General features: G+C 38.1%; 1 protein-coding gene across 1 annotated transcript; it reads right to left on the bottom strand.

Moving 5' to 3' along the window:
- Window positions 1-1,667: 1,667 nt before the first annotated feature.
- On the bottom strand, window positions 1,668-25,044 carry rasef (RAS and EF-hand domain containing; the record flags this gene model as incomplete). The annotated part of the gene is made up of 17 exons (XM_079250788.1): window positions 24,989-25,044; window positions 23,197-23,526; window positions 15,130-15,276; window positions 14,591-14,681; window positions 8,323-8,418; window positions 7,332-7,409; window positions 7,125-7,240; window positions 5,521-5,589; window positions 5,313-5,379; window positions 5,119-5,207; window positions 3,980-4,280; window positions 3,520-3,657; window positions 2,983-3,130; window positions 2,668-2,749; window positions 2,363-2,477; window positions 1,857-1,967; window positions 1,668-1,748 (listed from the first exon to the last, which is right to left on the bottom strand). The coding sequence occupies exons 1-17, from the start codon at window positions 25,027-25,029 to the stop codon at window positions 1,668-1,670; spliced, it is 2,100 nt and encodes a 699-aa protein (XP_079106914.1). The 5' UTR covers window positions 25,030-25,044.
- Window positions 25,045-26,766: the final 1,722 nt, after the last annotated feature.

Below are 26,766 nucleotides of genomic sequence, written 5' to 3' on the forward strand. Positions count from 1 at the left end.
TGCACCAAGATTTACTGCTAATGAACAAAAATTGCCTTAAATTACAACCTAACTTTCTATTCTGACAACGGATATACTACCAAAATGCTGCAGACGTCATTTCAAACCTGAACATAGACCAAAGACAATAATGGGATAAGTGCTACAGGTCATAACATACAAGGAAAAAAAAGCTTCACATTTGTCTCATTTACTCATCATAATCATGTTCTACCTGTTCATCTTTCGCCATGTGCAACTATATGTCAAAATAACTACTACTATCAGTTTCCAACCTCACTTACATACATATTTTACATTTCATCCCTTCTCACATATTTTACTTCACTTTCACAGCTGTTTTTCCTTTTTTGCAACTTGCTTGCATTACCTTCACAACATGGAAGTGTGAGTTTGGTTAAAGTGAATGAAGAGTATCTAAGAAGTTGAAAGCCCTTTTCCAGACATGAGATATGTAAAATAAATGGCTCATATATCAGCTAAAGTGACAATATTTAGTAATTCTGAAACTGAGGGCTTTAAAGTGTAGTAAGTTAAAAACATAAATGTTGACAACTTGAGAAAAAACATTGTTTATTTCACTGCAAGGCACCTGCTTGCCAGATGAGATGCAGCACTATAGTAGGAAATTCGGTATAATCTGATGGAAAGAAATTTCAACTGTTTCAACACAGTTTTTCTCAGTATCTGATCTCAAGCTAACTTAGCCTATCCATGCTATTTGTGCCTGTCTGATTTTCTGACTTTTGTCGTATTGAAAGTATATAAATGCTAAAAAATCTGACCAAGTCAGATTACCATTTTTAAAATGTTACAGAAAATCACCTGGCTGGCAGCTTAGATATGACACCAATGTATTCGGTAGCCATCAGTCAGGAAAACCAGTGCATGTCTGAAAGGGGCTGAAGGAATTGGTACAAAATACACTTACACACATACACATGCACTCTTGCAAAAAATACCATTGATGGAGCTTGAAGTTTATACTGATTATTCTAATATCCAGAGGCTGACATATAATCTCGTGTTTATTTGCTCACTTCATCCAAATGCCAAACTGTGTTGGGTATTCACACCGATAATTTGTTCCCGTTGCATTTCTGACTGCACATTCACTGAGCTGTGGAGGCCCAGCTGTGATGAGTTTGATCAGTTGCAGCAAGAGAACTGTGGTTTATTCCTGGGGGCATTTAAACTGGGCAGAGACTGATGGTGACCTCTTTCCTCAAAGGTAGCATACCTTGTCACCTGCCTGGGATGGTGGAAAAAGAAGCAACAGGTGAAACACAAGTAGGAAGAAAAAAGCAAGGATTTTCATTTTTAACAAAAAAGTGTCATATTTGCCCCTATGCTGTCTCTCCAAGTCCCCTTCAAATTGCATCTTGAATATAAAACTGATGCTCCAAAAAGAAGCAATTTACAAAAGCTATTGGAGGAAAATTATCACTAAAGCACAAAAAAGCATTAAAATTTAAGGAAAATTGCTGCACCAAGACCTGCCACTCTGTCTACATGTGTGCAACATATATTTACTGAAAAAAATAATAGAAGAACTGTTGCCATGTATAATATAAAACAGTATAAAACAGAATAATCATCACACACAAGTCTGCATAACAACTGGCCCTGCTTTTTAGTTTCAGCCAGCTGACTGAAACCGCTGCATCTCACCTGGCCAGGTGCAGCACAGCCTCCAGGATGTTGGAGCCATCTTTGGCACTGGTTTCACAGAACAGAGTGTTGTATGTCTGTTTGGTGTGGACCAAGTGACAAGATAAAGTTAACTGCTGACTGTAGAAGAGGTACAACAGATTCACAGTTTAGTAAAATGTCTTTGAAAGTATTGCAAGATTTACCATGGCCAGTTTTTCTCCGTAGCTGGTAGGAACACAGTTGGCTGTATTTTGTCTAAGATCACACTTATTACCTACTAGCATGATGGGAATATCCTCAGGGGACACATCCTGACAAGAAAAAAAGAGAAACTAGATTTAGTTAATTACTCTCTTGTTTATCAGAGTAGTGATTGCAGGTGCTTCAATGGAAACAAATCAGATGTTCAATAAACATTTATACGTTGTGTTAAAAGTAGTATTTGGAGTGTGAGCACATGGTTCAATACATCAAGTAAACTCACTGACAAACTACACTACAAACAACTACACATGCTTATATAAAAGGTTACAGCAGGACCCATTCTGTACATGCTTTACATCTAACACTTACATCTCTGCTGCATGTAGAAAGAAAGAACCAAGCCACATCCCTTAGTTTAATGTTCAAATGGCAGTGTGATAAAGATATACAGAGTTTAATGGCTTTAGCTTAATGTGAAGAGGAGCAAAATAGAGCAGCCTCTTACCTCAATCATGTCTACCCACTCTCTGATATTAAGGAAACTCTTCTCACAGGTGACATCATAGAGTAGCAATGCCCCATCTGCACGACGGAAATAAGACTTTGCAATACTACGAAACCTGTAGTGATGAAAGAAGGTGTTTCTGATTAAGCAGAATCATATACAAACCTCATTTTCTTTTAGCAGGTTATCACATGATACATTATTGTCATAACCCACTTCTTGGGCTTGTTGTCTTTGAATAGTATATAAAATTTATTTTTTAGAAGCACCATGAATACAGTATCTTTACTCATGGCAGCACACACCTCTCCTGTCCGGCAGTGTCCCAAAGCTGTAATAAAACAGGTTCGCCATCCACAACAAGAGTCTTCATCTGGAAGTCCACTCCTGAAAACACAAGGACACCAGATGCTGATAAGAGTGTGCAATGTGAATGTTGAGCAACTACACAGTGGAGGCACATAATTAGATAAACAGTATGTTCAGTTATTGCTTTATGCTACAAGGTTCAGAAATTAATCATTAAACAGAGAGCTGGCACATGACAGAGAGTTTACTGTGTTTTTAAGATCTCTTGCAGTTTTTTTCTTTTCTTTTTTTTTTTTTTTGTTCGCTCTCACCCAAGGTAGCACTGGAGTTTAGTTTGAATTCATTCTTGCAGAGACGAAGAAGAAAGCTGGATTTTCCCACAGCTGCATCGCCAGCTAACACAATCCTGTAGGCCTTCTCTGAGGTCATGTAGCCCAGGTCAACGTTGTCTTTGTCCTCATTCTGCAGCGTGAAGATAAGGGAAATATCAGTTCTATTGAAGCAACACTTCTACCCTGGCAGTATTTGCATTCGGTACATGTGTTGAATGTATTTTATCCACAGCAGTGACCTTTTCAAAGTGTTTGCTTTTGCTATTCTTTTATTTCTCTCTTTGATCAAATCAGCTGAACAACGATTTACACACTCAACAACTCTAAAACCTTACATGCCACAATTAGATATTGCAATGTGTATTATTATACAAGAGAGTGCTGTCTAAGACAAACTTGAGATGGTGGGCCAAAACAAATACCAAAACAAGTGAAAATAACATAAACTGCGAATTGCATTTTATTTTCAGACAACATTTGTGTGATAAAGAATTAAATTGCTTGCAGCTCTCTTACTTGAACCTTGATGGCACTGAGAGGTTTTTTTGTTGTTAGAGTTGGAGGTGATGTGGCATTTAGAGATTCCGTCTTCCAGTCCAAAATTGAGCTGCTGTCCGACCCAATCGCTGATTCCCCGTCCTGCGTCTCTGCTGGCTATGATGGACACAAACAGCAGACAACATTAGGACCTGTTTACAGCACTACAACCTGTACAGCGGCTGTGGGTATGAGAGGGTAGTTAGAGGCAAGAATTTAAAGCTCTTTGTCGATGTACATGGTATGATGAAATAAATCCCAAATTCTAGTAGAGATACTCAGACTAGCTAATTGACTTCTCATCCAACAACAATATCAGCTAAAATAAAAAAAAAACCTTCATCTGCATGTTGCCAGACTCATGTAAACTATATTTCTAAATCAGTCCATACTTTATACACACATGGTGTCTCTAAACTTGATTATCTTATTCTTTCACCTCAGTGTCAGAGATTTCTCCTATCATGCTATCATTGTTTTCGTCCTCCCCTGTCTTCTTTTCCTCTTTCTCTTCTTCTTCTTCCTCTTCTTGGTGCTTGACTTCGTGGTCAGATTCATAGCCTCCATGTGAGCCTCTGAGTGTCGACAAACCGCTATCCATGTAGGTTTCAGGCAGGCTGTCCTCCTCACACTCACTGCTGTGTCTGCGCTTCAAGCCCGGGTCACAAATGGCCAAGGCAAGAGTATCACAGCTCGGCCGGCGACTGTATAAAGAAATGTCGTCCATACGCTGGCCAAACCTGAACAGGGGATCGATAGAAAAAACACACTGAACTTTCCATGGTCGCTACAATTATTATGAGATATCACAGATAAATAAATAATGCAAATAGTAATACATGCATATTTGTATAATAATAAATATAAACAAAAATTAAAAATAAAAAACAAAAATCCAATCTATATATATATATATGTATATATATATATATATATATATATATATATATATATATATATATATATATATATATATATATATATATATATATATATATATATATATATATATATATGGTTTTGTCTGTATTTGGCTTAATTTATTTCAGAAAAAAATATTCCAACGCAATTAGTTTCCTTGACAAAGTGGGTAAAATTGAATACAGTTTGAAGTTTTACACCTAAAGTACTGAAGTGCTGTGTCTTAACAAAACATGCATGCTTCCATGTCCACATGTGCACATAAATATTGTTTTATTCTTGCTTTCCTCCATGATTCTAACTTTTAATTAAATACTACAAGATTAAAAACTACCAGATTACCTCTAATGTCGCACCATGTAGTACAAAGACTATAAAGCTGGACTACTTACTTTCTATATTATGAAGTATCATGTGGTTAGAATCATGTTCGCCACCTTGTACAACTAATTCAATAAATACTTTGCAGTAAATTTAACCTCAGCTTTACTGATTTGTCAATACACAGCTGTGTGTGTTGTTGACCAAAAGAAAATCTGTTGCAAATTGATTAATTTAAATTTGGATTAAATATTCTTGGTTGACACAAATAAAATACAGACAATAGATAAAATATTTAAACGAATTCTGCAGATTGTGTATTGCTTGTAGCCTTACCTATCTAATAATGCATATGGTGATGTGTAGCAGATGCTTTTACTTCTAAGTCTTTCCTTAATTTCTCCTGGAGACCCACCAGTACCAGACTGCAACACAGAACATTAGAAATAAGTTTTGCCTCTGTCTTTTGTTGGATAAATCATGTTTAGCATTAAGTTACTGAAGTAGGTCCGTCCAGAATGCATCTTTACCTTTGAGAACCTTTCCAGAGCTGCTCTGAGGCCATCATTACTATCATGGAGCTTCCTGTTGGCTGTCCTATTCAAATACAGAAAATACATTTATGTTTTAAACTTCAATTAACTTCATGTTACGTTAAATGTTTTTAAAAAAATACAGGCGTCTTCTGAATACAGTCAAATTGGTTTCGGTGAGAGCAGATGTTTCTCTCTGACTTACTGCAGAATCTCGATCTGACTCTCCAAGATATCTCGCTCGTCTGAGAAGTGTTTCATGAGCTCCTCATCTCTGCAGCAAAACAAAAAGAGAACCACAGTTATTTAGTGTGAACTCAAACATCATCCTGAACTGAGCTATTAAGGAATTAAATAAATATAAGTCTATGTTTTTTTTTCTCCCTTTTTTTACCGTTAAGAAAATCTAAACCTGCAGAAACTTAAAAAAAACAGAACAAAATAAATAAAGTTTTGTGATCTGTTAACAAGTGGAGGAAGAGCAGTACTGGAACAAGAGATATTTTCTGTTATAAATTTAAAATCTTTTTGATAATATATAAGGAAAAAGAGTAAAAAAACAGCACAATTGACTGTAACTTTAGTTCTTATCAAGTGACCACAGGAGAGCAGAATGAAAAAAGTGCAGACCTCACTTCCGACTGTGGTTCTGTTGTATAAGGTTAGCAATGAAGAAAATTCTGTAATTTCATATTTACAGAAAAATCCATTCACTCACATCAGATCTACTAATGGCTTTTTGATATCTCAAGAACATACTGTTAGTTCTGTTGTCTGACAGCTGGCTAAATGTTCTAATAAATCCAAGATGTTTCAGATGCTGTTTTTGTTTATTGTAATTAATCAGTTCATGTTTACATCTCACACCTCTCTCCTTTTAGTTCTGGCAGTTCTTCCTTCAAACAAAGGAAGAAACCTTTACAACATTTACATCCTGTGGCCAGCAGGAGGGGATAATGACTGGATGTTATGCTGACATCTGAGTAGTTGCAAGTGGGTCCCGTCAGAAACAATGCTAAAGACAATCTCTGAGGTTTGTTTTGACCTCCTGGAGCTCTCTGTTGTAATTCTTTAACTATGTCTCTGCACTTTAGCATCAAAGCTGTCAGATGCACCTTAAAACCAATAGTAAATGAGAGATGATATTTTCATGCAATTTTGTCCCGTTTAAAGCTCGAGCACTGCACTAATATCACTTTACAGACATTACATGCTATTTCTGAGTAAAAAGATACAAAAATTGTTACAGTATAGAGAAACATGAAGATGATGAGCTGGTCCACAGGGGTTGGTTGTTATCCTACCTCTGCTGCTTCTGTTGCTAAGCAACCACCTGAAGAAGTTATTGTGTGTGTGAAGTTAATCCAGGATATCCTGTTTCAACTCTGACTAAACAAAACCTCCAGAGGCCAACCCAATACCACCCACCTGAGAGAGGTGGGGCCTCCGCCTCTCTGTGAGTCTCTCTGCAAAGATTGTCATTTAATCAGCAGCTTATGGCCACACTTGTCATCAGTTTATTTGCTTGGTGTGTCTGAAATGTATGGATTGCATTATTTGATATTCATAACTCAAATGTATATCATCGGTAAAATGAGCAGAGATAAAAAAAAAACCTGTTCTGCAAGATCCTATTGTGTAATTTTAGGTTTAGTCTTTCAGAATTTATAATAAAACTGAAGACTGCATACTGAGAGGAAAATGAAGACTTGTGTTATTATCTCTTTTCATTCTTATTGTGTAACAAAAAAATCTCCCAGTATTTTCAGAAAATATTAAAGCAGGGCCACCAAACCATAATTAATTTACCGTTCGGAGTTCATGCTTTGATCAGTTAGCTCCGTCTTCAATGAGTCCATCTCACTTTGCAGACAAGCAACTTGGGTCTTGGACTTGAGCAGCTCCTGTTTTAACTTCTGGTTCTCCTGTAAAGAGGAATATCAGATGCAAAATGGAGGGATAAATGGAAAACTTACTGAAAAAGCCAAGACATTTATTACAGATAAAAAGTCTCACCAATGTAAGTTCATTGATCTTCTTCTTTAACGCTGGACTCTCATCTTTCACAGTGATGTTCTTGTATTTCTCTTCAATCTGATGGAAAAATGTACATAATCAGAATTAGGACTCTTTCATTTCCAGGTTGTCCCAGAAGTAACCATGTAGGACTTTGGAATCAGCTGATTTCAACAAAGTCTGCTTGATGCTCGTACTTTCGTGAGGTAAAAAAATTGACAACATTCGTCCTGGTTTAGCTTCTTATGAATCAAGTCACTGTTACTCAGAAAAAGCTCAAACATTTTGCCCAATCATGTGATATAGGACTTGTTATAATTAAGCTTTTTCTTATTTTTTTTTTCTTTTTTTTGCATCTAGCGAGGGCAGGGTGAGATTAGGATACTTAAATAACTTCTTGTCATCATGACAGAGCAATGAAACAGTTTAAGTTTGTGTTTCTCAGCTCTTAAGAACTTGAATAAATGCAACTGGTCTTCTCCAGTTCTCAACCCTTTCCAAAATGATGTCTTGGTAATCAAGAAAAAGGTTGCCTGTATTCCTGGTCTTATAATTACTTTCATCTAAATGACTGAGAAATCCACACCAACAAAATTTAGTTTAAGACTGAAAGTTCCTTATTCTTTTAAGACTTTCATCTGAATACACACTGAACAAATTACTCCTGGATATACATGGCCCATTATTTACTTACTATTACTGTATGTTATGTCATAAAGCTGTGCTAAAATGACATCATGTCGCAACGGCTCCAGTAGGCAGAAAATAAGCTGTCACATCTTCATTTTAATGTTTTAGAAATAGAAATAAAATCAACAAGTTTAAAGATTTGAGCAGTTTTGCCAAACTGCATTGAATGTGTCAGAGCCTGGAAGTTGTTCCTCTGTTTCATGTTGTGGCTGAATCATGTATAACGCTGCTACGTTTTGACCCGTTGTGTTGATGCTGTGTTAAAGTAAAAATAAAAAGATCTTAAGTGAGTGAAAAGTACCATCTGCATCCTCTGGATTTTACACTGCAGCTCACACACTTCAGATTCATAACCTCTCCGTAAGTCATTCAGCGCGGCCTCTGTTCGTTTCTTCTCCTGTGAAAACACACATTTAACATTACTAATTTACATCAAACGACCACCTGTGACAGTATTTTATAAAAAAGTGTACATATGTGTGCATTTGCTTGCTCGCAAAAAACTTTTCCCTCCTATTGTTGAACCGCCAATGAAGAGTCAAGAATATCCATGTCTGCAGTTTCCGGAAACTAGTTCCTCTCTAACAGGTGTCAGTGCATAACTGTGTGCATGAACATTACACTGTGGGAGAACACAGGTGAGTGTACTCTAATTCTGTCTGCTATTTTAGGACAAAACAAATAGCAGCTCTTAAGTTTGTTCAAGAACACTTACATAATACACCAGCCTGCGATAAGACAGCGTTTACATTCCTGCTCAACGTTTTAAAATGACCTCAAGGCCAAAGATGAAATTAAGAATGTGATGGTTTAACGCCTGATCCAACAGGTGATCTGTATAAACTGTCACTATTGCTGAGTTTTCATAACTTATAAGAAGCTATAAAAACTTGTCATTTCCTATAATAGACTGTTATTATAGGACAGGCCAATTACATAACCGATGCATCCTAAATTTCAACCACTGAACATCCCAGATGCAGGCCTAACAACCGGCTTGCAGACAGAAGAAACACAACAAAACATGTAGTTAAACAAACAAGAAAGCACACCTTTTAATTCTAAGGTTTCTGTTTCTAAAAATGACAAAATAATCTGCCTTAAATACAACCTCAGATGAACAATACATAACAGAATTACAGCGCATCACTGGCTATTTTACAGAAACTAAGTTAAAGTCTTAATGCTCAGATGGAAAGGACAATAAGTAGCAGCCTGATACTGCCAACAAAATGCATGATTTAAAGAGCAAATATAAGCACCTCTATGAAATTCAACTTCAATTCAATTCAACTTTATTTATATAGCGTCAAATCACGGCAATGCCATCTCAAGACGCTTTACAGACAGAGGGGAAAACATAATGAAGGCCAATTCATAATAGCCTATATAAGGAAACCAACAGATTGAGTTGAGTCCTACTCAATCTCCCATCCTGAGCAAGCACACTGGCAACAGTGGGAAGGAAAAAACTCCCTTTTAACAGGAAGGAAACCTCCGGCAGAACCCGGCTCAGGACAGGCAGCCATCTGCCTCTGCTGTGTGGGGGGAAGAGGACAGAAAGACAACAGACAACAGGAACTGCTACTCCCGGCCAGGGAGACCTGCTGAGACAGGAGACATACATGTTAATGATGCAACACTGTTATGTGGGGGGGGGGTAAAAGAAAGAGATAAAGAGAAAAAGATAGAAGCTCAGTGTATCAGGAAATGTCCCTCAGCAGTCTAAACCTATAGCAGCATAACTAAGGGATGCTAACCATCCCTAGCTATAGGACTTATCAAAAAGATAAGTCTTCAGCCTAGTCTTAAAGGTGGGGAGGGTGTCTGCTTCCCTAACACTAACTGGGAGCTTATTCCATGAGAGAGGGGCCTGATAACCAAAGGCTCTGCCTCCTGCTCGGCTCTTTGAGACTCTAGGAACCACAAGTAAGCCTGCAGTCTGCGAACGAAGTACTCTGCTTGGTATATAAGGAACAATGAGGTCTTTGATATATAGTGGTGCCTGGTTGTGGAGGGCTTTATATGTAAGGAGAAGGATTTTAAATTCTATTCTAGATTCAACAGGCAGCCAATGAAGAGAGGCTAAAACTGGAGAAATATGATCTCTCATGCTGGTTCTGGTCAGGACTCTGGCTGCAGAATTCTGGATCAGCTGAAGGCTTTTCAGGGCATATTTAGGACAGCCCAGTAATAGAGAGTTACAGTAATCTAGTCTCGAAGTAACAAAAGCGTGAACCAGTTTTTCTGCATCACTCCGAGACAGAATGTCCCTAATTTTGGCTATATTACGTAAATGAAAGAAGGCTGTTTTAGTAACCTGCTTAATATGTGGGCCACAGGACAGGTCAGGGTCAAATATTACTCCAAGGTTTCTCACTGTAGCGCTGGAAGCTAAAGTAATGCCATCCAGGTTCATTACAAAACCGGAAAATTTAGCTCTGAGTTTTTCAGATCCAACGAGAATTACTTCAGTCTTATCTGAGTTTAAGAGGAGAAAATTTCATCCAAGTCTTTATGTCTATGAGACAATTTTGTAGCCTATTGGGCTGATTTGTTTCATCTGGTTTAAAGGATAAGTATAGTTGAGTATCATCTGCATAACAATGAAAGTTTATTCCATGCTGTCTAATAATTTTGCCTAAAGGGAGCATATATAGCGTGAAGAGTATTGGTCCAAGTACAGAACCTTGAGGAACTCCATGACTTACTGTAGTTTGGGAGGAGGACTTGTCATTTACATGAACAAATTGAAGTCTATCAGATAAATATCATTTAAACCAGCTTAACGCTGTACCTGTAATTCCAATCACCTGTTCTAGTCTTTGTAACAGAATGTTATGATCGACTGTATCAAATGCAGCACTAAGATCAAGCAAGATAAGTACGGACACAAGTCCTTTGTCTGAGGCCATAAGAAGGTCATTAGTAACTTTCACCAATGCTGTCTCAGTGCTATGATGAGCTCTAAATCCTGACTGAAACTCCTCGCATAAATTATTTCTGCTCAGGTGGGCATGTAGCTGAGCGGAAACTATTTTCTCCAGAATTTTGGACATAAACGGGAGGTTAGATATAGGTCTATAATTTGCTATCACCTCTGGATCCAGAGATTGCTTTTTAAGTAAAGGCTTGATTACAGCAGTTTTAAATGATTGTGGTACATATCCTGTCACTAAAGACATATTGATAAGATTTAGTAGTGATGTATTAATTAAAGGGAAAATGTCCTTAAAGAGGCTCGTTGGGAGAGGGTCTAAGATACAGGTGGATGGTTTAGATGAAGCTATTATTTTAGTTAATTCAGAGGGTTGGACAGGACAGAAACTATTTAGACACAAGTCAGATCCTGGTTCTAAGGATGCTTCGGAGACCACAACAGGCTCAACATTATAGGTAGAAGGAAGAGTATTGTGAATTTGATCTCTAATAGTGTCAATTTTATTCCTGAAAAAATACAAGAAATCATCACAGCTAAGTGAGAAAGGAATACATGGCTCCACAGCGCTCCGGCTCCTAGTAAGCCTAGCTACAGTGCTGAAAAGAAACCGAGGGTTGTTTTTGTTTTCCTCTATCAATGATGAATAATAAGCTGTTCTTGCCGTACGTAAGGCTTTTTTGTATACGATTAAACTTCCTTTCCAGGTTAAGTGAGACTCCTCTAGTCCTGATGAACGCCATCTGTTTTCCAAACGCCTTGATGCCTGTTTTAGAGCTCGAAGCTGGGAATTAAACCAGGGAGCCTTCATAATGAAAGTAGATGTTTTGACAGTTTGGTTGTCTGAGGCATTCAAGTGTGTGTGTGAAAACAATGCCAGGCAGGAAAAGCATCAGCAGTTTCAGAAGAGAAGTCATTACTAATGTTGGAAGGGTCAAAGACCATTTCCACCATTTTTGGAGTCTATCACTTATTAGTGAGCAACAAGTGGAAAACACTCGAGGCAGTTTCACCAATGGACATCCCACCAGTTTCCCCCCAAGGTCAGACCATGCAGGGCTCAACATCTCAGATTCTCCAAGTCTCAGTCTGAATGTTAGTTTCTGACAGTATAACTAGAAAAAGGCTAAACTATTGGGTTGGTATGGTCTGCGAGGGTTGCCAGGCAAAAGCTTCTTCTCTCTAAACAGAGAATGGCAACTTAGTTCTGCAAAGCTGCACTAAACAAAGCACAAGATGTTTTTAATCCATGTCGTTTATAAAGGCATAACTAGGCATGTTTTGTCCTAATGCATAGCATTATATTTAGGAATACCAAACACAGCAATTCAACCTAAATACCTCATACTAACCATCAAGCACAGTGGTGGTGGAGGATGGTTTTAGATTGTTTTGCAACCACGGGGCATGAACACCTTGCAGCCACAGTTGACCATATGCAAAAGCAATTCAGAGTTAAATGATAAGGCATCTGTGTCTGACAGCGCAAGTTTGGCTAAAACTGGGCCATGCAAAAGGACAATATACCCAACACCTCCTTAAATCTACAACAGAATAGCTGAAAGAAAAGAATCTAATTACCCTTAGTGACCAAAATTCCAGACCTAAACTGGGCTGAAGTGTTGTCGTGGGACATTCAGAGGCTGATGTGTTAATTAATGCTGCAAACCTTAATGGATTAAAACATAATTGTAAAGATAAGTCACCAAAATTCCTCCACAACAGTGTGAAAGACTAAAAATGTCATATTAGAAACAATTATTTCAATATATTGTTGTTAAAGATGGCTGTATTGACCTTATTTTAAGACCTGAGAAGAACCAGAATTTGAATTACAAACTGCCTTGTAAATCTTAAAGGCTTATTTTTCCACATCATTGTATATCTGCTTTAGTTAAAGTATAAATAAGTTCTTCACTGAATTTGCTGTGCTTTGAAATAATAAAAAAATATTCAGTATGTAATCTGGCATTTTATAATTCAAAGAAATAACTTTTAAAATGATAACTGATGAATATAATTTCAGCTCATGAATTAAAAAAACCCTACACATACCTCAGCCTGATGTCTTTAATTCTTATCAACTCTTCTCACAAAGTTAAATTCCCTTCTTGACGCCTTAAACAACGCTTAGCAAACAAACAAACAAACAAATAAATAAACAACTCTTAGCAAATTAAAAAAAAAAATATATATATAAAAAATAAAATAAAAAATAAAACAGAAGTTCAGATGCTTCCAATGAAAATCAAGCTCCACAAACCAGAACGTCTGTCATTTTGTTTCAGTAAACATGAGCTGTTCAGTTCCAAGTGTATTCACATGAACTGAATTGTGTTAACATTAGAAATATCAAAAATAGATGTAGATTCATATATTTGTCAAAAGAAAGTTATACGTGATATGTAAAATTTAACCTCCTAAGAGATTAAAGAAACACAGTTACTGCATCCAAAGTCAGAAATTAATATAACTGCATCATTCTGAAATGAAAATAAAACGAAACATACTTTTTTTTAATCCCAGAAGGAAACTCCAATTAAATGATGAAAGAAGAAATGACTAAACTTTGTGGTCCATTAAGTTATGCTTCAAGTATATTCATGGGGATTGCAAAACATTTTAAGCCTTTTTCTTACAGGTATGTTGAGCAACCCTGACAGGAAATAACCAAGTAACCAAATAACCAAGTCCAATTAAAAAAACAACATATGCAATATTGGAGGGATGTACATTGATGTGGTAGCTGACACTGCTGCCTCACAGAAAGAAGGCCTGTGTTGGCCCTGCAACAGACTGGCAACCTGCGTAGGGTGTACCCTGTCTCTTGCAAGCTAACTGCTGGGATCAGCTCCAGGTTTCCTGTGACCCTGCAGTGGAATAACAGATTTAGAAAATGGATGGGCAGCATGTTTGCTCATTTGGTAAAATAACTTAGAAAATGAGCGTTTAGTATAGCAGAATTAAAAATGATGCAGGACTCCTTAAAATGTTTATTTATTTAGTTTTAGCTTTGCTCCATTTTCACGAGTACTGAATAGTCTATAGGTTTTGATTGATCTATTATCCTAAAAGACCCGGTGTCACGCTGTAGTACATCAGCTAATGTGTTCATTTCCCCCTTTAACAGTCATAAAGAAAATTCAGAATTATTTCTGACATGATGTTGCCAAGTCTTTTATCCTGATTTGTGGTACTGGCCGTTATCTGGTGCCACAGTAATGCCATGTCGACAGACGTAAATCACTAAATGCACAATGTGATGCCGGATTATTTAAATGTTATCATTTTCATCCACATGTCACTCAGACTTATCACCACAGATAGTTACAGCATTGTTATTTTTAACTGGGGGATAAAACATGCTCTGTTACCTCCATCTGTCTACCAACTGGTTTAAATTCACAGAGTTGTAAAATCTATCTGATCAGCAGGCGTGTCTGAGTTTGGATCAGTAATCTGATATATGGCTATGTGTGTTTGTTTGACATGAGGGAAGAGCTCAACAAACTGACCCTGCTTATCACTTTGACTACACAAACTCCACAGAAAGAAATGTATCATAGCTATCACCAAATAATGTTAAAACACAGTCAAGTTTATGTGTCCACCAGGTGTGAGTGTATCCCACCTGCTCCCGTGATTTTCTCTCTGCTGCATGAATGCGTTGGTCCATTTCTTCTTCCATCTCACTGAGCTGCATTGCTGCTTGGTCCTGTGCTCTGGAAAACAGTAAATGAATCATCTCCCTCAGTGCCATAACCCTTTCTAACATCCATAATGTGATTATGTATATGTTTTTTGTTTTGTCACACAAAGCCAAAGCCACTTTTGGATGAATTTACCCGACTTGCATCTCATGCTGGAGACAACGTCATTTGTATTAACATTTTAAGTTTCAATATTTTTTCCTGACTTTCACACCAGAGCAACTTTAAGTTATTAAGACCAACTTCAAGATTATTTATGGCTTGAAAAACACACTAGTTTTAAAATCTGAATTTTTCCATATGCTTAGTTTTTGTAAGCCAAATTTTGCACTATTATAAAATAACCAAAAAGCTGTTCAACATGGAAATTAGATAATTAATTTTTTAACCAATAATGCAGTAATTGTGCAATTGTGTGTGTGTGTGTGTGTGTGTGTGTGTGTGTTTATGTGGTGCTCACCGTTTGATGGCAAGTGCCAGGTTTTCCATCTCTGAGTTCTGCTGTTTGATCTCTTTGGTAAAGTTGATAATAACTTTTTCAAACTGAGGAATCAGCCGTGGTTCAGTCAGACTGATGTTCTGATACAGCGTTGCAGCCTGTTCATGCCTGGAAGAAAATCGGGACAATATTTTAGCACTGAGGGTGAAAATGACGACTTTGTTAGTTCTATCATTAACATGAAGGGAATGATGGACAACTTGTCACATATTTTGCTGTTGGTGTAAAATTAAACTACAGAAACAGTATAAAATTAATTTTATACTTCAATCCATCCATTTTCTAGAGCTTATCTGGACAGCAGCTAAACCTAGCGTTCCCTCTCTTTGGCCAATTCTTCCAGTTTCTCTGGTGCTATGCTGAGGCATTCCCAAGCCAGCTGAGGGATATAGTTCTGGTAGGACATGCCTGGAGCCCCTCACCAGGAGGTGTCCAGGAGGTATCTTAAACAAACAGTCAAGCCTCCTTGTAGGAGCCATATTATAAGACATGAATGTCTGCGAATATGCTGATGTGTGCAGGCTTGATTGGCACTTGGGTGGAGGGTGTGTCACTTTGGGTGTGAACGCACACATTACAAATAGTTGCACTCACCTGAGCACATCGTTTTGGCTGTAAGGATGCAGAAGTGGGGTGAGCTCGGGAGTAAACTTTTTGTTGACTAATGTGTTGCGGCTAACTGTCCAACGCCATTATCTACTTAGCCGCTGCAGGCTAAACACGGGAGATATTGATGATGCACAATTAGATGTTTTTGCTCTGCGTATTGTTTGTTCTTTGTAATTTATTTAAAGTAACTATAAAAATAAACAAACGCAATAAGGAGAACATACATCTTAGTACGCGTCATCAATATCTCCCGTGTTTAGCCTGCAGCGGCTAAGTAGATAATGGATTTGGACAGTTAGCCGCAACACTCCTCATCTGGCCTAACCTCATCACTGCAGAGGAGAAGGGGCTTACGTTTAGATCCTGGATTTTGTGTACATGACTGTAAATGAGAGTTGGCAGATAGATGGACCGGTGAATCAAGAGCTTGGGCTTTACTCTGCTCTTTTTCACCACAACAGACTGATGAAGAGTCTACATCACTGTCAACACCACATAGATTAACCTGTTGGTCTGATCTGTTTGTCCCAAGCTCACGAACAAGACCTTTTGATTCTTGAACTCACTCTTAACCGGAGAGGACACTCCACTATTTCCCAGTTGAGGGCCATGGTCTCAGATATGGGTGTCCAAATCCTAAAATAACTTTGTATTTATATATTTATTTGTTAATTAAAGTGGTAAATTCTTTGTTCGCCTAAATGGCCCATGTCTGATTTTGGCTTTATGAAATAAGGCTGATAACCAGTGTCAGAAAAAAAAAATCCTGGAAATATTAAATGACAAGAGAAACAACCAAATATGCTTCTACAATAACATTTTGTCATTTGTAATCAGTTATTTAAAACACTTAATAATAAATTTTACACTGTCAGCCAACACTTTATAATCCAGCATAATTAATTCAAGTTGTGTCCACCAAGCTTGGGAATTTCCTGCAGGATTGTAGATGTCTCCCAAAATATCACAGAATCCTTAAAAATAGCTCCAATATTTATTCATCTAGCGTCAACATAACACATGAAAAATCAGCAGAAAAGAGACTTTCCTCCTCATCATATTGCATCATTTCATGCTTTTGGCTTGCATGGTTGGGACAGAGAGCCCACTGGGCTGGTCTGTGTGGTATCAGGTGCTAATGAGTCTCTATGAGATAGAAGATAATTTCTTTACTGTTGTTTAAGCAGCAACTGAGATTTAAGAGAGACTCTGCTTCATCCAGAAGCTCTGGTAGATAAAGAAAGTTCAGGGTGATAAGTGTTCAAATAAACCTTTAAGAGTCAAGAAAATGAAACAAAAGGGGTAAATGATGTGATTTGATGGTTATGCACAAATTTAAAAATAAATTTCAGGCCAGCAAGACATTTTTTTCTTTCTTTGTTTCTGTTTGGCTGCAAATTCACATTGTAATCGGATGACAAAATGCTTTCAATTATACAATTTTAGTTTTCCCGTGTAATTTAACTCCTGCTCTTATTTTCCAGTCATGACTAAACTCAGCCTAATCAAGCACTTTATCTGCACAATGCTATTTAGAGTCTTCACAATAGAACACTGTGTAGGTTCAGGAAGGTAAAAGTGGGTAACATGTAATACCATGTTTGTCTACTGAAGGAGAGGACAGACTGTAATCCTGTGCATCTGAAGTATAAAACTATGTTTCTGAACTGAGTTAAAGTATGTTTACTCAGTGTCAGACTTTGCTTTACATGAACTTAATGCAGTTAATACAAATAATCCATTAAAATGTACAATTAAAAAAAAGAAAATACCACAGCAAATGTCCTAAATGTTTATTTGATCCTTTGAGACAAAATAAGAAATCCTAATTTGATTAACTTAAATGGCTAACTGACAAATCTTAATAAAACTATCCTTTATCTGGAAGAAAGTCATATGGAAAAAGCATGGAAAGCATCTTTTAAGTAATTTCATGCAGAGAAACCACATCAGTCTCTTGCCCTATAGTTACTGTTAGGGATGCACAGATATAGCTGTCTCACATCAATGTCTGTCAATACTCATCTTGTTAACCGAGTACAACGGGCTTATTGGCAAATATGATAACATCAGCCAGCAGCAGAAGCAGATATTTATCTGGTGTGTGCTAGTTGCGTTGCACTGAACTTTCCCTTAAACTGATACTTAACACAAAAGATCTTTCTGGGGAAAAGGTAATTACAGAGCTTTTTGACAGATCAGTGACAGTGTAGTTTTAATATTTCAGGACATGATACTCAACTTATTATACTGGTCTATATTATGATAAATTTATAAACGGTAAAATTGTATTGTTCCTTCCCTACATGGTTCCTTTTACACAATTTTTTTTTTTTTTTTTTTTTTTGGTGAAAGACAGAAAAGAATTGTGTGTTTAATTTCAAATTAATCATTTCTCAGCTGACTGATGGGACATTGACTCTAATGGCTTTTAAATGAAAGAGTACTTTTTGAAAACGCCACTGTGACAATCAATGTCCTGATGGCAAAGCACAGCAGCATGAGGACCAGTCCCATGCCACGCCTTAGGCCACACACATGTATGCACATTGGGTGCTGAAGTACAAACAAACTGATTATATAAAATGAACACAGAGAGCATCTGGAGCAGAGAAACTTGGAGTTTGAAACACAGTTAACATTTCAGAGTTGATTCTTTAATCAAGACCCTCCAAGGATTCAGAAATGCTTTCCTCTCTTACGGCCTGCAGGTCATGGGAAATTTACTGTATCGCTGCTTGATCATTCTGAGCATGAAGCTTACTGCTCTCTAACTTTCAACTTGTCTTAATTTGTCTATAAAAGCCAGTAATCTGAAGTTAACCATTTAAGGTCCTGGTCTACCATAGAGGTAAATTTGCAATGACATTGTTGAATTTCTTTAAAAAAAATGTAGAATAAAAACTGCCTGAGCCATCTCTATCGATTGGTTGTAAAAGCCAAACTAAGTGTTTGTTCTAACACTATTGTTTCAAATGTCAAACATTTCACTGTTATATTATTATGAACATTTTTTTTTTTAACATGTCAACCATTTGCTAAAAAAACATTTAGTCATTTTATTATTGTCCAAAACAAATGGAAAAACAGAAACATATTTCTCTGGCTTTTTTGTTAGTGTGAAACTTAAAGGGTTAAGATCTTGATGTTTGGCTTCCTCAATTTAAATTAAAAAAAAAAAAAAGTGCCATCAATGGAATTTTGCACTTGTATTCATGTTTAATCACATTAGACTAAGTGCTGGAGTTGTGATAAAATGAGTGACATGAATTTCTGAGGTGATGACAATCAGGTGTTCGACAATCCCCCATAAGAGCCTTTATGGACAATTTGACCATCACAAGATCATTGGTACCAGGGAGCAGGTGGATCTTGCAGGGACTGGAGAGACTCATCATATGGGCCAGGATGAGTTTCAAGCCCTCCAAGTCGAGGTCCTTGATACTGAAGAAGGGGAAGGTCATGGACAAGTTCTGGTTCTCTATCGGAGGGGCTACAATTCCATCCATTTTGGAGCAACCAGTCAAGAGCCTGGGAAAGCTCTCTGACTCCAGCCTGAAAGACTCTACCTCTATTCAGAAGGCAACAGAAGAGCTTGGTGATTGGCTCACCACAGTGGATAAGTCCAGCCTGCCTGGTAGATTTGAAGCATGGATTTACCAGCATTCCATTCTACCAAGAGTCCTTTGGCCTCTTCTGGTGTACGAAATCCCCTTGACAGCTGTAGAATCCTTTGAAAGAAAGATCAGCAGCTTTCTTAGGAAGTGGCTGGGTTTTCCCCGCAGTCTTAACAGCACGGCTCTGTATGGGACAAGCAACAGCCTGCGTCTACCCTTAAGTGGACTCACCGAAGAGTTTAAAGTAGCTCACACAAGAGAAGCCCTCCAGTACAGAGATTCCACGGACCATAAGGAGGCCTCAGCTGGCATCGAAGTGCGTATGGGATGGAACTGGAAGGCAGAAAAGGAAGTGAAGGTGGCAGAGTCCCGCCTAAGGCAAAAGGTGCTTGTGGGGGGTGTGGCAGTAGGAAGAGCAGGCTTAGAGTTTTTTCCAAAAATCCATATCACTGAGGCCCAAGGCAAGGAGAGAGACCATCTTCTCCAGGAAGAAGTCCGAGCCAGAGTGAAGGAAGAGCATGTGGGAAGGGCAGTAGGACTTCGGCAGCAGGGAGCATGGACTAAGTTGGAGGGTACACGACAGCGCAAGGTCACATGGTCCAACATCATGCAGGCGGACTTCCAACGTGTCCAGTTCCTTGTGCAGGCAGTCTATGATGTCCTGCCGAGTCCAGCAAACCTTCATGTGTGACGAAAGAGCGAGACACCTTCATGCCACCTTTGCTCAGGAAGAGGCTCACTAGAACATCTCCTCAGTGGCTGTCCAAAGTCCCTGGTGGATGGTCGCTATGTTTGGCGCCATGACCAGGTACTTAAAGCAGTTGCTGAGAGCACAACATCAGCCATTGATACAAGCAAATACCAACACGTTGCAAGGAAGGCAATCTCCTTTATTAAAGCTGGAGAAAGACCCAGTGCAAGTCCACATAAGACAACGGACCTCCTCCACAAAGCTTCAGACTGACAAATTCCGGTGGACTTTGGTAAGCAGCTAACTTTCCCTCAACAATGTGTTGAAACATTCCTTCGGCCGGACATGATCATCTTCTCAGATGAGTCAAGGTGATCATGTTAGAACTGCTAGTACCCTGGGAAGAGAGGATGGAGGAAGCCAATGAGAGGAAATGCTCGAAGTACCAGGAACTTGTAGAGGAGTGCAGGGGCAGGGGCTGGAGGACATTCTGTGAGCCCATAGAAGTAGGCTGTAGAGGCTTTGCAGGTCACTCTTTCTGTTAAGTCCTCAACCAACTGGGAATGACAGGGGCAGTCAAGAATAGGGCCATTAGAGCCGCTAGCGAGGTGGCAGAGAAAGCCTCAAGGTGGCTTTGGCTGAAAAGGGCAGATCCATGGGTAGCTACCAAGACAAGAGACTTGAAAATTACAGATATACCACACACACACACACACGCACATGATCTACAGTATTACTGGAAATTATTTAAATGTTTTTTTTTTTTTTTTTTCTTTGTGTATGTTTTTCAGAAGAGTGATGGATGTCTGTGTAATAACTCTGCCTGTGACGTTATTGGCTTACTTGCTGCCTGGTTACAGACATAACATCCCAAAACATTTACAGTGATATTTGGAGACTCTAATCCTGCTCTTCTTTCTGATTCACTTCCAACTTTTACTCTTTTCAACTGTGCCACCTCAGCAAACAAAGTGTGCAATGCAAATGTATTCAGCTGCTTTATTGATCTTCCATTGAAAAAATGCAACCAAAACCTGGTTTCGCTTGATCTGGACACCCATTATACAGTGGCAAACTGGGATCAAAAGGGCATTGAGAAGGTGGTCTAACTTAGAATGTCAAAGAAATAACAAGAAATTCTTAAAGGCTGTTTGATGCCATGGAAAGCACTCTTAAGGACCACTTGGAGATGACATTAATGCCTCAACTGAGCCACAACTGAACTGGATCCTCCAACTTCAAAGTGCATTCTGAACATGGTAGCGTGTCATATGAACCATTATGAAAGCGATAGCAGCTGGTGTGCAACCTTTCTGACAATAGGTATGAACACTGATAGAGTGACCGTGAAAAACCCTGAAAGATGCAGCAATGTGTATCTAGCTTTTTCCATGAGGTAGTAAACTTTTTCAACAATTTTGAAAGCATTGGCTGCTAGTGTGCAACTGTTCTAACAATGATTGCCTACATTCACAGTGGTTCCAGCCACTCCGACCATGGCGGCAGCCAGTCCTAACACTGGTCATGACCACAGCCAGTTTAAGATTGCAGTGCTGCTCTCTCGACTTACAGTATATTGATCACACTTCCATGGTGTCATTCTAAACTTCAGTCCCACTAAAATGAGGAGACAATGAGGCCTCCATCGCACCCTTTCCCAGCCTGTCTGCCTCCAGAAGACGAGACAGCAGGTGAGATGTGAGATGAGGCTGCAGGCGGATCTGATGGAGTCAGATCCAGCTTCAGGAGGATCTGGCCAGAACAACTATGTAGAATACCAAGGCACCGCTTTAACCTTAGTCTGAATTAAGACAAAGTATGTGTACTTTGGGAGGCTTTTAGCCACCCTTTCATCCAACTGGTATTTAAATGACTACAGTCTGGTTTGCTTTTGAAGGCCTACTTTATCTGGACAAAGCAGACAACACTCTGGAGACCAAGTTCTTTGATTTCTCAGTTGTGTTTAATACAGTTCAGCCTGCACTTTTATTGACACAAAGTGAAGGAGATTAAAGAGTTGCACGTGGGAGAACATGATCAGGAACACCACAAAAAAGTTGGCTTTCACAGTGTCCTCTAACAAAGGACACTTCAGACTACCAGTACAGAAAACTAGTTGATCACTTTGTGTCATTGTGGGTCACATCTTGAATGTCAACATGGCAAGGAGTATTTCCAAGTGATGGAGTAAAGTAAATATGTTTGTGTTCACCTGGACAACTTACTAAACTGGAAATGCAACACTGTTGCAGTCTAACAGCAGAGACAGAATAGACTCTACATTTGTTGAGGTAGTTGCACAGTGACTCAAGAAACTGAACAAACTATGTAGAGAGTTGCTCAGTGTCAGCAACTGTTATAAAAGCCCCTGGAGTGATTACGTGTACAATGAAGAAAGTTGCAAAAACTTCTTAACTTAATTGACCACTTCCGACATTTACATTAAACAGTTATCAATCAATAAAGGGTGCTCAGTCAGGAGGTCCTTCAACAAAGATGTAATAGCTCATTCCTGATCATTTTATGCAGGTTTGAGTTTAATAAAGAGTTACTTTATTCTTTTTTTTAATTTGTTTTTTTTTTTTTTTTTATAGAGGATGAAACCATTTAAAGTGTCTTGACTTTGACACTGGAGTTTACAACGGTACAGGGCAGGCAGTGTTTCAGTGTACTAAGGATGAGTTTGGTTGCAGTTGTCTTTTGCTCACCTATCAACATGTTTCTCACACACCTACTTGTAGGTTCAAAAGTTGTGTTTGTTAAAGATGTCATTTGCAATTTGTCTAAAGGAATTTATGTCGGTCAACATGAAAATCCTTCACACTAATTCATCTTTAAATGGATGCACAGTTTGAACAAACTTTCAAAATAAATGTCTGTCTATTGACTAGTGTATATTTCGTGTAGAAACTATTTTCTTGTTACCTCAATAATGTTGAACTCCTTTCTTGTCATATTTATTGAGTGAATTTCCTTGTGAATATAATTAAACCTCTCTATCACCTTTACGCACAACGCGCTCTCTGTTGAACGCATTCATATCACTGGAACATTTCCATATTTAAAACACACTTTCCTGTCTGTCTAGCTGTCAGGTGTGTGTTTTCTTACCTGGGGATGAACTTCGCCTGCTCGCCCAGTCTCCTCTCGAAGTTGTCCCAAGCGATGGACACGTCTCCGCCCTCTGACTCCATGACCTCTCCGTAGCGGTCGTGAAATCCGTGGATGAACTCCTGCAGGGTGACAGTTCCGTCTTGGTCGACGTCCAGTCGGTCAAATATTCGGTCAGCCTCCGCCGCAGACACCTGCAGCTCGGCGCAAATGGTCAGGAACTCGTTTCTCTCGATCTGGCCGGAGTTGTCAACATCGTATGCGTGAAATAAAGTGCGCAGCCGGTCCTGCTCCTCTGCGCTCATGCCCTTGATTTGTGGCTGTGGCTGGCTGGAGAAGAAAGAGGGCGTTTCAGTAAACTGGGTTGACCACCGAGACGGACGGGGGGATTCCAGAAATCTATATCTAATCATCTAAAAATGGCAAGTCTTTTATTCGCAACCTGTGTACAACAGCTGCAAAGTCTGTCAAACTTTGCTGCGCGTTAACAAAAGTCCAGATTCACGTAACACATTTAACACCATTAAAGTCGGTTAATCAATCCATCAATCAATAAATCAAAAGTAACGCTGTTAATGTTCTGGTTACTGTCAGCTATAGACGTAGAAAAGCTGTCTGTCTCAGGTAGCGCGCCTGCAGTCTGTACCTGTGTGTGTGCGCGCGAGTTTTACTTCACTCCTCCCTCTCTTGTAAAGCAATAGAGGTGTGGACCTCTGACTAAATGTAATGATTCTTCCGAGAGAAAATCTTGTATTGTAGGTAATCAGAACTAACACATAGGATTTTTCTGTATCTGACACTTGCAACCACTATAAATCCCTACATGTACTTTATTTGGTATTCAATTCATGAATATCATGACACAAAGAAAATTATGACCAGAAAACAAACCTGTTGAAACTTGTGATGTGATTAATAGCAACCAGAGGCCTTTGTGTTTGAAGGACCATGCTCTCGTTGCTATCCCTCTCACATCATGCGCTTGCAGCTGTAATCTTTCATATCTGAATGTTGTTATAAAAATGTTAGTGTTTTAATGAATCTTTAAATCAATCTTGAATTGTTTAATTCTTTTTCAATCATTTATTGGTAGGAGAATCTTGTCATTGAAGAAAAGAACTCCCAAGGAAGAATTGTGGCTGCTATAGTAGCTTTTCAGCAGTCTGAATGATCCAGATTTTTAAGAAAGTGAAGTTCAACTCCATTTTCTATGTAAGTGTAAAAAAAAAAAGAAATGATCTAACTGACTGACTTTTTTTTTTAATCAGGCATGTAAGTATGTTGTATTGGCGTGTTGCACAAGGTTGTGTGCATCATAAAATTTCACATTACATGTTTTCCTGAGTTGATTTTCAAACTCTGGCAAATAAACCTGAAAATCAAACCTGTTTGTTTTATTTGATTTAGTAAAATCTGAGATTTTTCTTTTGTTGGGTTGACACACTCCATATATATGCATTAATTTATTCATTCATTTACTTAAATGCTTAGTCCAGTTATCATAATCACAAATGTGTTGTTGCTGTTTTTTTTTTTTTTTTTTTTTTTTTTATAAATTAAAAGTTATTCGAAGAGCAGTATTTTACAACCTGAAAGAAGATGCATCAAACAAAATTAAAAATAACATAGATGACACTGTATTTCTTTAATGCAATGTGCTGTACCTGATACATTTTGTCAGGTTCAGGACATATTCTGTAATTTTACAAAAGCTGTAATTTCCAGCTGGGATTAATAAAGTACGTCTGATTCTAATTGTAAAAAATGACACAATTAACTTTTCAGATCTCACCTAGTTAGGATCTGGTCTTTGGTGGCTGGAAATTCCTCCATAGTTTGGTCTTTTTCCTCTTCATCAACATCATCATATCCCTTCTCTTGTCTTTCTCTGAAACCACTGATGAACTCCTCTAAGGTCACAGTGCCATCTTTGTCAACATCCAGACGGTTGAATATCCCCTCTGCTTCTTTGGATGGGACTTGAAGCTCCTGGCAAATAATAGAAAATTCATTTTTTTCTATCCGCCCTGATTTATCCACATCATAGGCATGAAAGAGTGAACTCAAGCGCCTTTGCTCTTCCTCACGCTTTCTCTTTGCTGATGCCATAGCTTTGTTTGTGATATTTTAAACGATGTTGCTCTAAAAGTCAAGACTACCACAGTCAGCTGCAGAAAAGCAGACAGACAAGAGACTATGGGGAGTCCAGGTACTGGGGTTTCCACAAAAGTCAAATTATATCAAGGATTTGCATTTTTTCTTCCCGGTATCTAAGAATAGTTATAAGACAGCTGTCTGATAAAAAATGGTAAAAATATTTGTCATTGTTGCAGGACTACAGCTCCAGGATAATGCACAATCCTTCTGCTATTTCACTTTTATACCCTCCCTCCTTCCCTGCCTCTTTCCCTTTAAAGGATGCAGTCCTGATACATTTTTTAGGGACCATCAAAGATGCTGTTGCAAATCCAGTTTAAACCATGGCAGTCATCAAAGTATAAAAATCATCCAGGAAAACAGAGAAAACGTAAGACAAAAACAACAACAACAACAACAACAAAACCAAAACAAAAAAACATCATGGCCAAAGAGTGCATTGATAAAAACAATTTTCAACCTTTAAACCACTGACTATAAAGTGTCACATGACACTGCACTGCACCCTAAATGCCAATAAGGTTTATTTTCAAAGGTTTTATGTAAATTTATAAACATTGTAGTAATATATATATATATATATATATATATATATATATATATATATATATATATATATATATATATATATATATATATATATATTGTATGCATGTAATTATTTTATTTTATTTTATTTTGCTACAGAGCAACGTAATCAAACACTATAATTTGCATTGGCTGTTCTCGCTGTTTTTGTTTTCATGGCTCCTATTTTAACTCTTTCTGTGTTCTGGCATATCATTCCATTTAATCACGCCACAAGCAGCTGATGTTTCATATTTCCCAAAAAGTTATCCCAGACAGTTGCCCCTTTTATTCATTGTTGCAGTGTGGAAATGCTTCATTTTAAGATCTTACATAGATCCTACTTTGTGCTCATCAATAAAAAGATGAAGGGTTTACGTGTTTTGCAATGTTTACATGACATTGAGCATTTAAAAGATTGTTGTGTAACAATTCAAAACAATATGTATGAAGGTGTGAAATGTCTGTAGCTCCAAATATATAGTATGATGTATGTGTCAAGTCTTCTGTTGTTTGACACTGTTGCACCTTTGTTGAAGTACTGAACAATTCTCTGACTGCAGTGCAGTTTACTTTGTATCTACATCAGTTCCACTAATGTTGGGCAATGCTAAACCCCAAAGGCGCTGGTTGTGAACGTGATTGTCAGACAGTTAAATTGTAAAATGACTTGGTGTAGGGTACTGCAAAGAATGCAGGAATGAGACAAATCTAACTTAATACATGATCCAAACTTTAATGAGAAATTTAGGGGTTTGTTTTTTGTATAAACTTTGCTATCTTTGAAATTTTTTCCCAAAACAAAAGGAAATGTCACATCTTGATATTATGGCAGAATCTAAAACA

This window comes from Telmatherina bonti, assembly GCF_933228915.1.
Source record: "Telmatherina bonti genome assembly, chromosome: 13".
NCBI lineage: Eukaryota > Metazoa > Chordata > Actinopteri > Atheriniformes > Telmatherinidae > Telmatherina > Telmatherina bonti.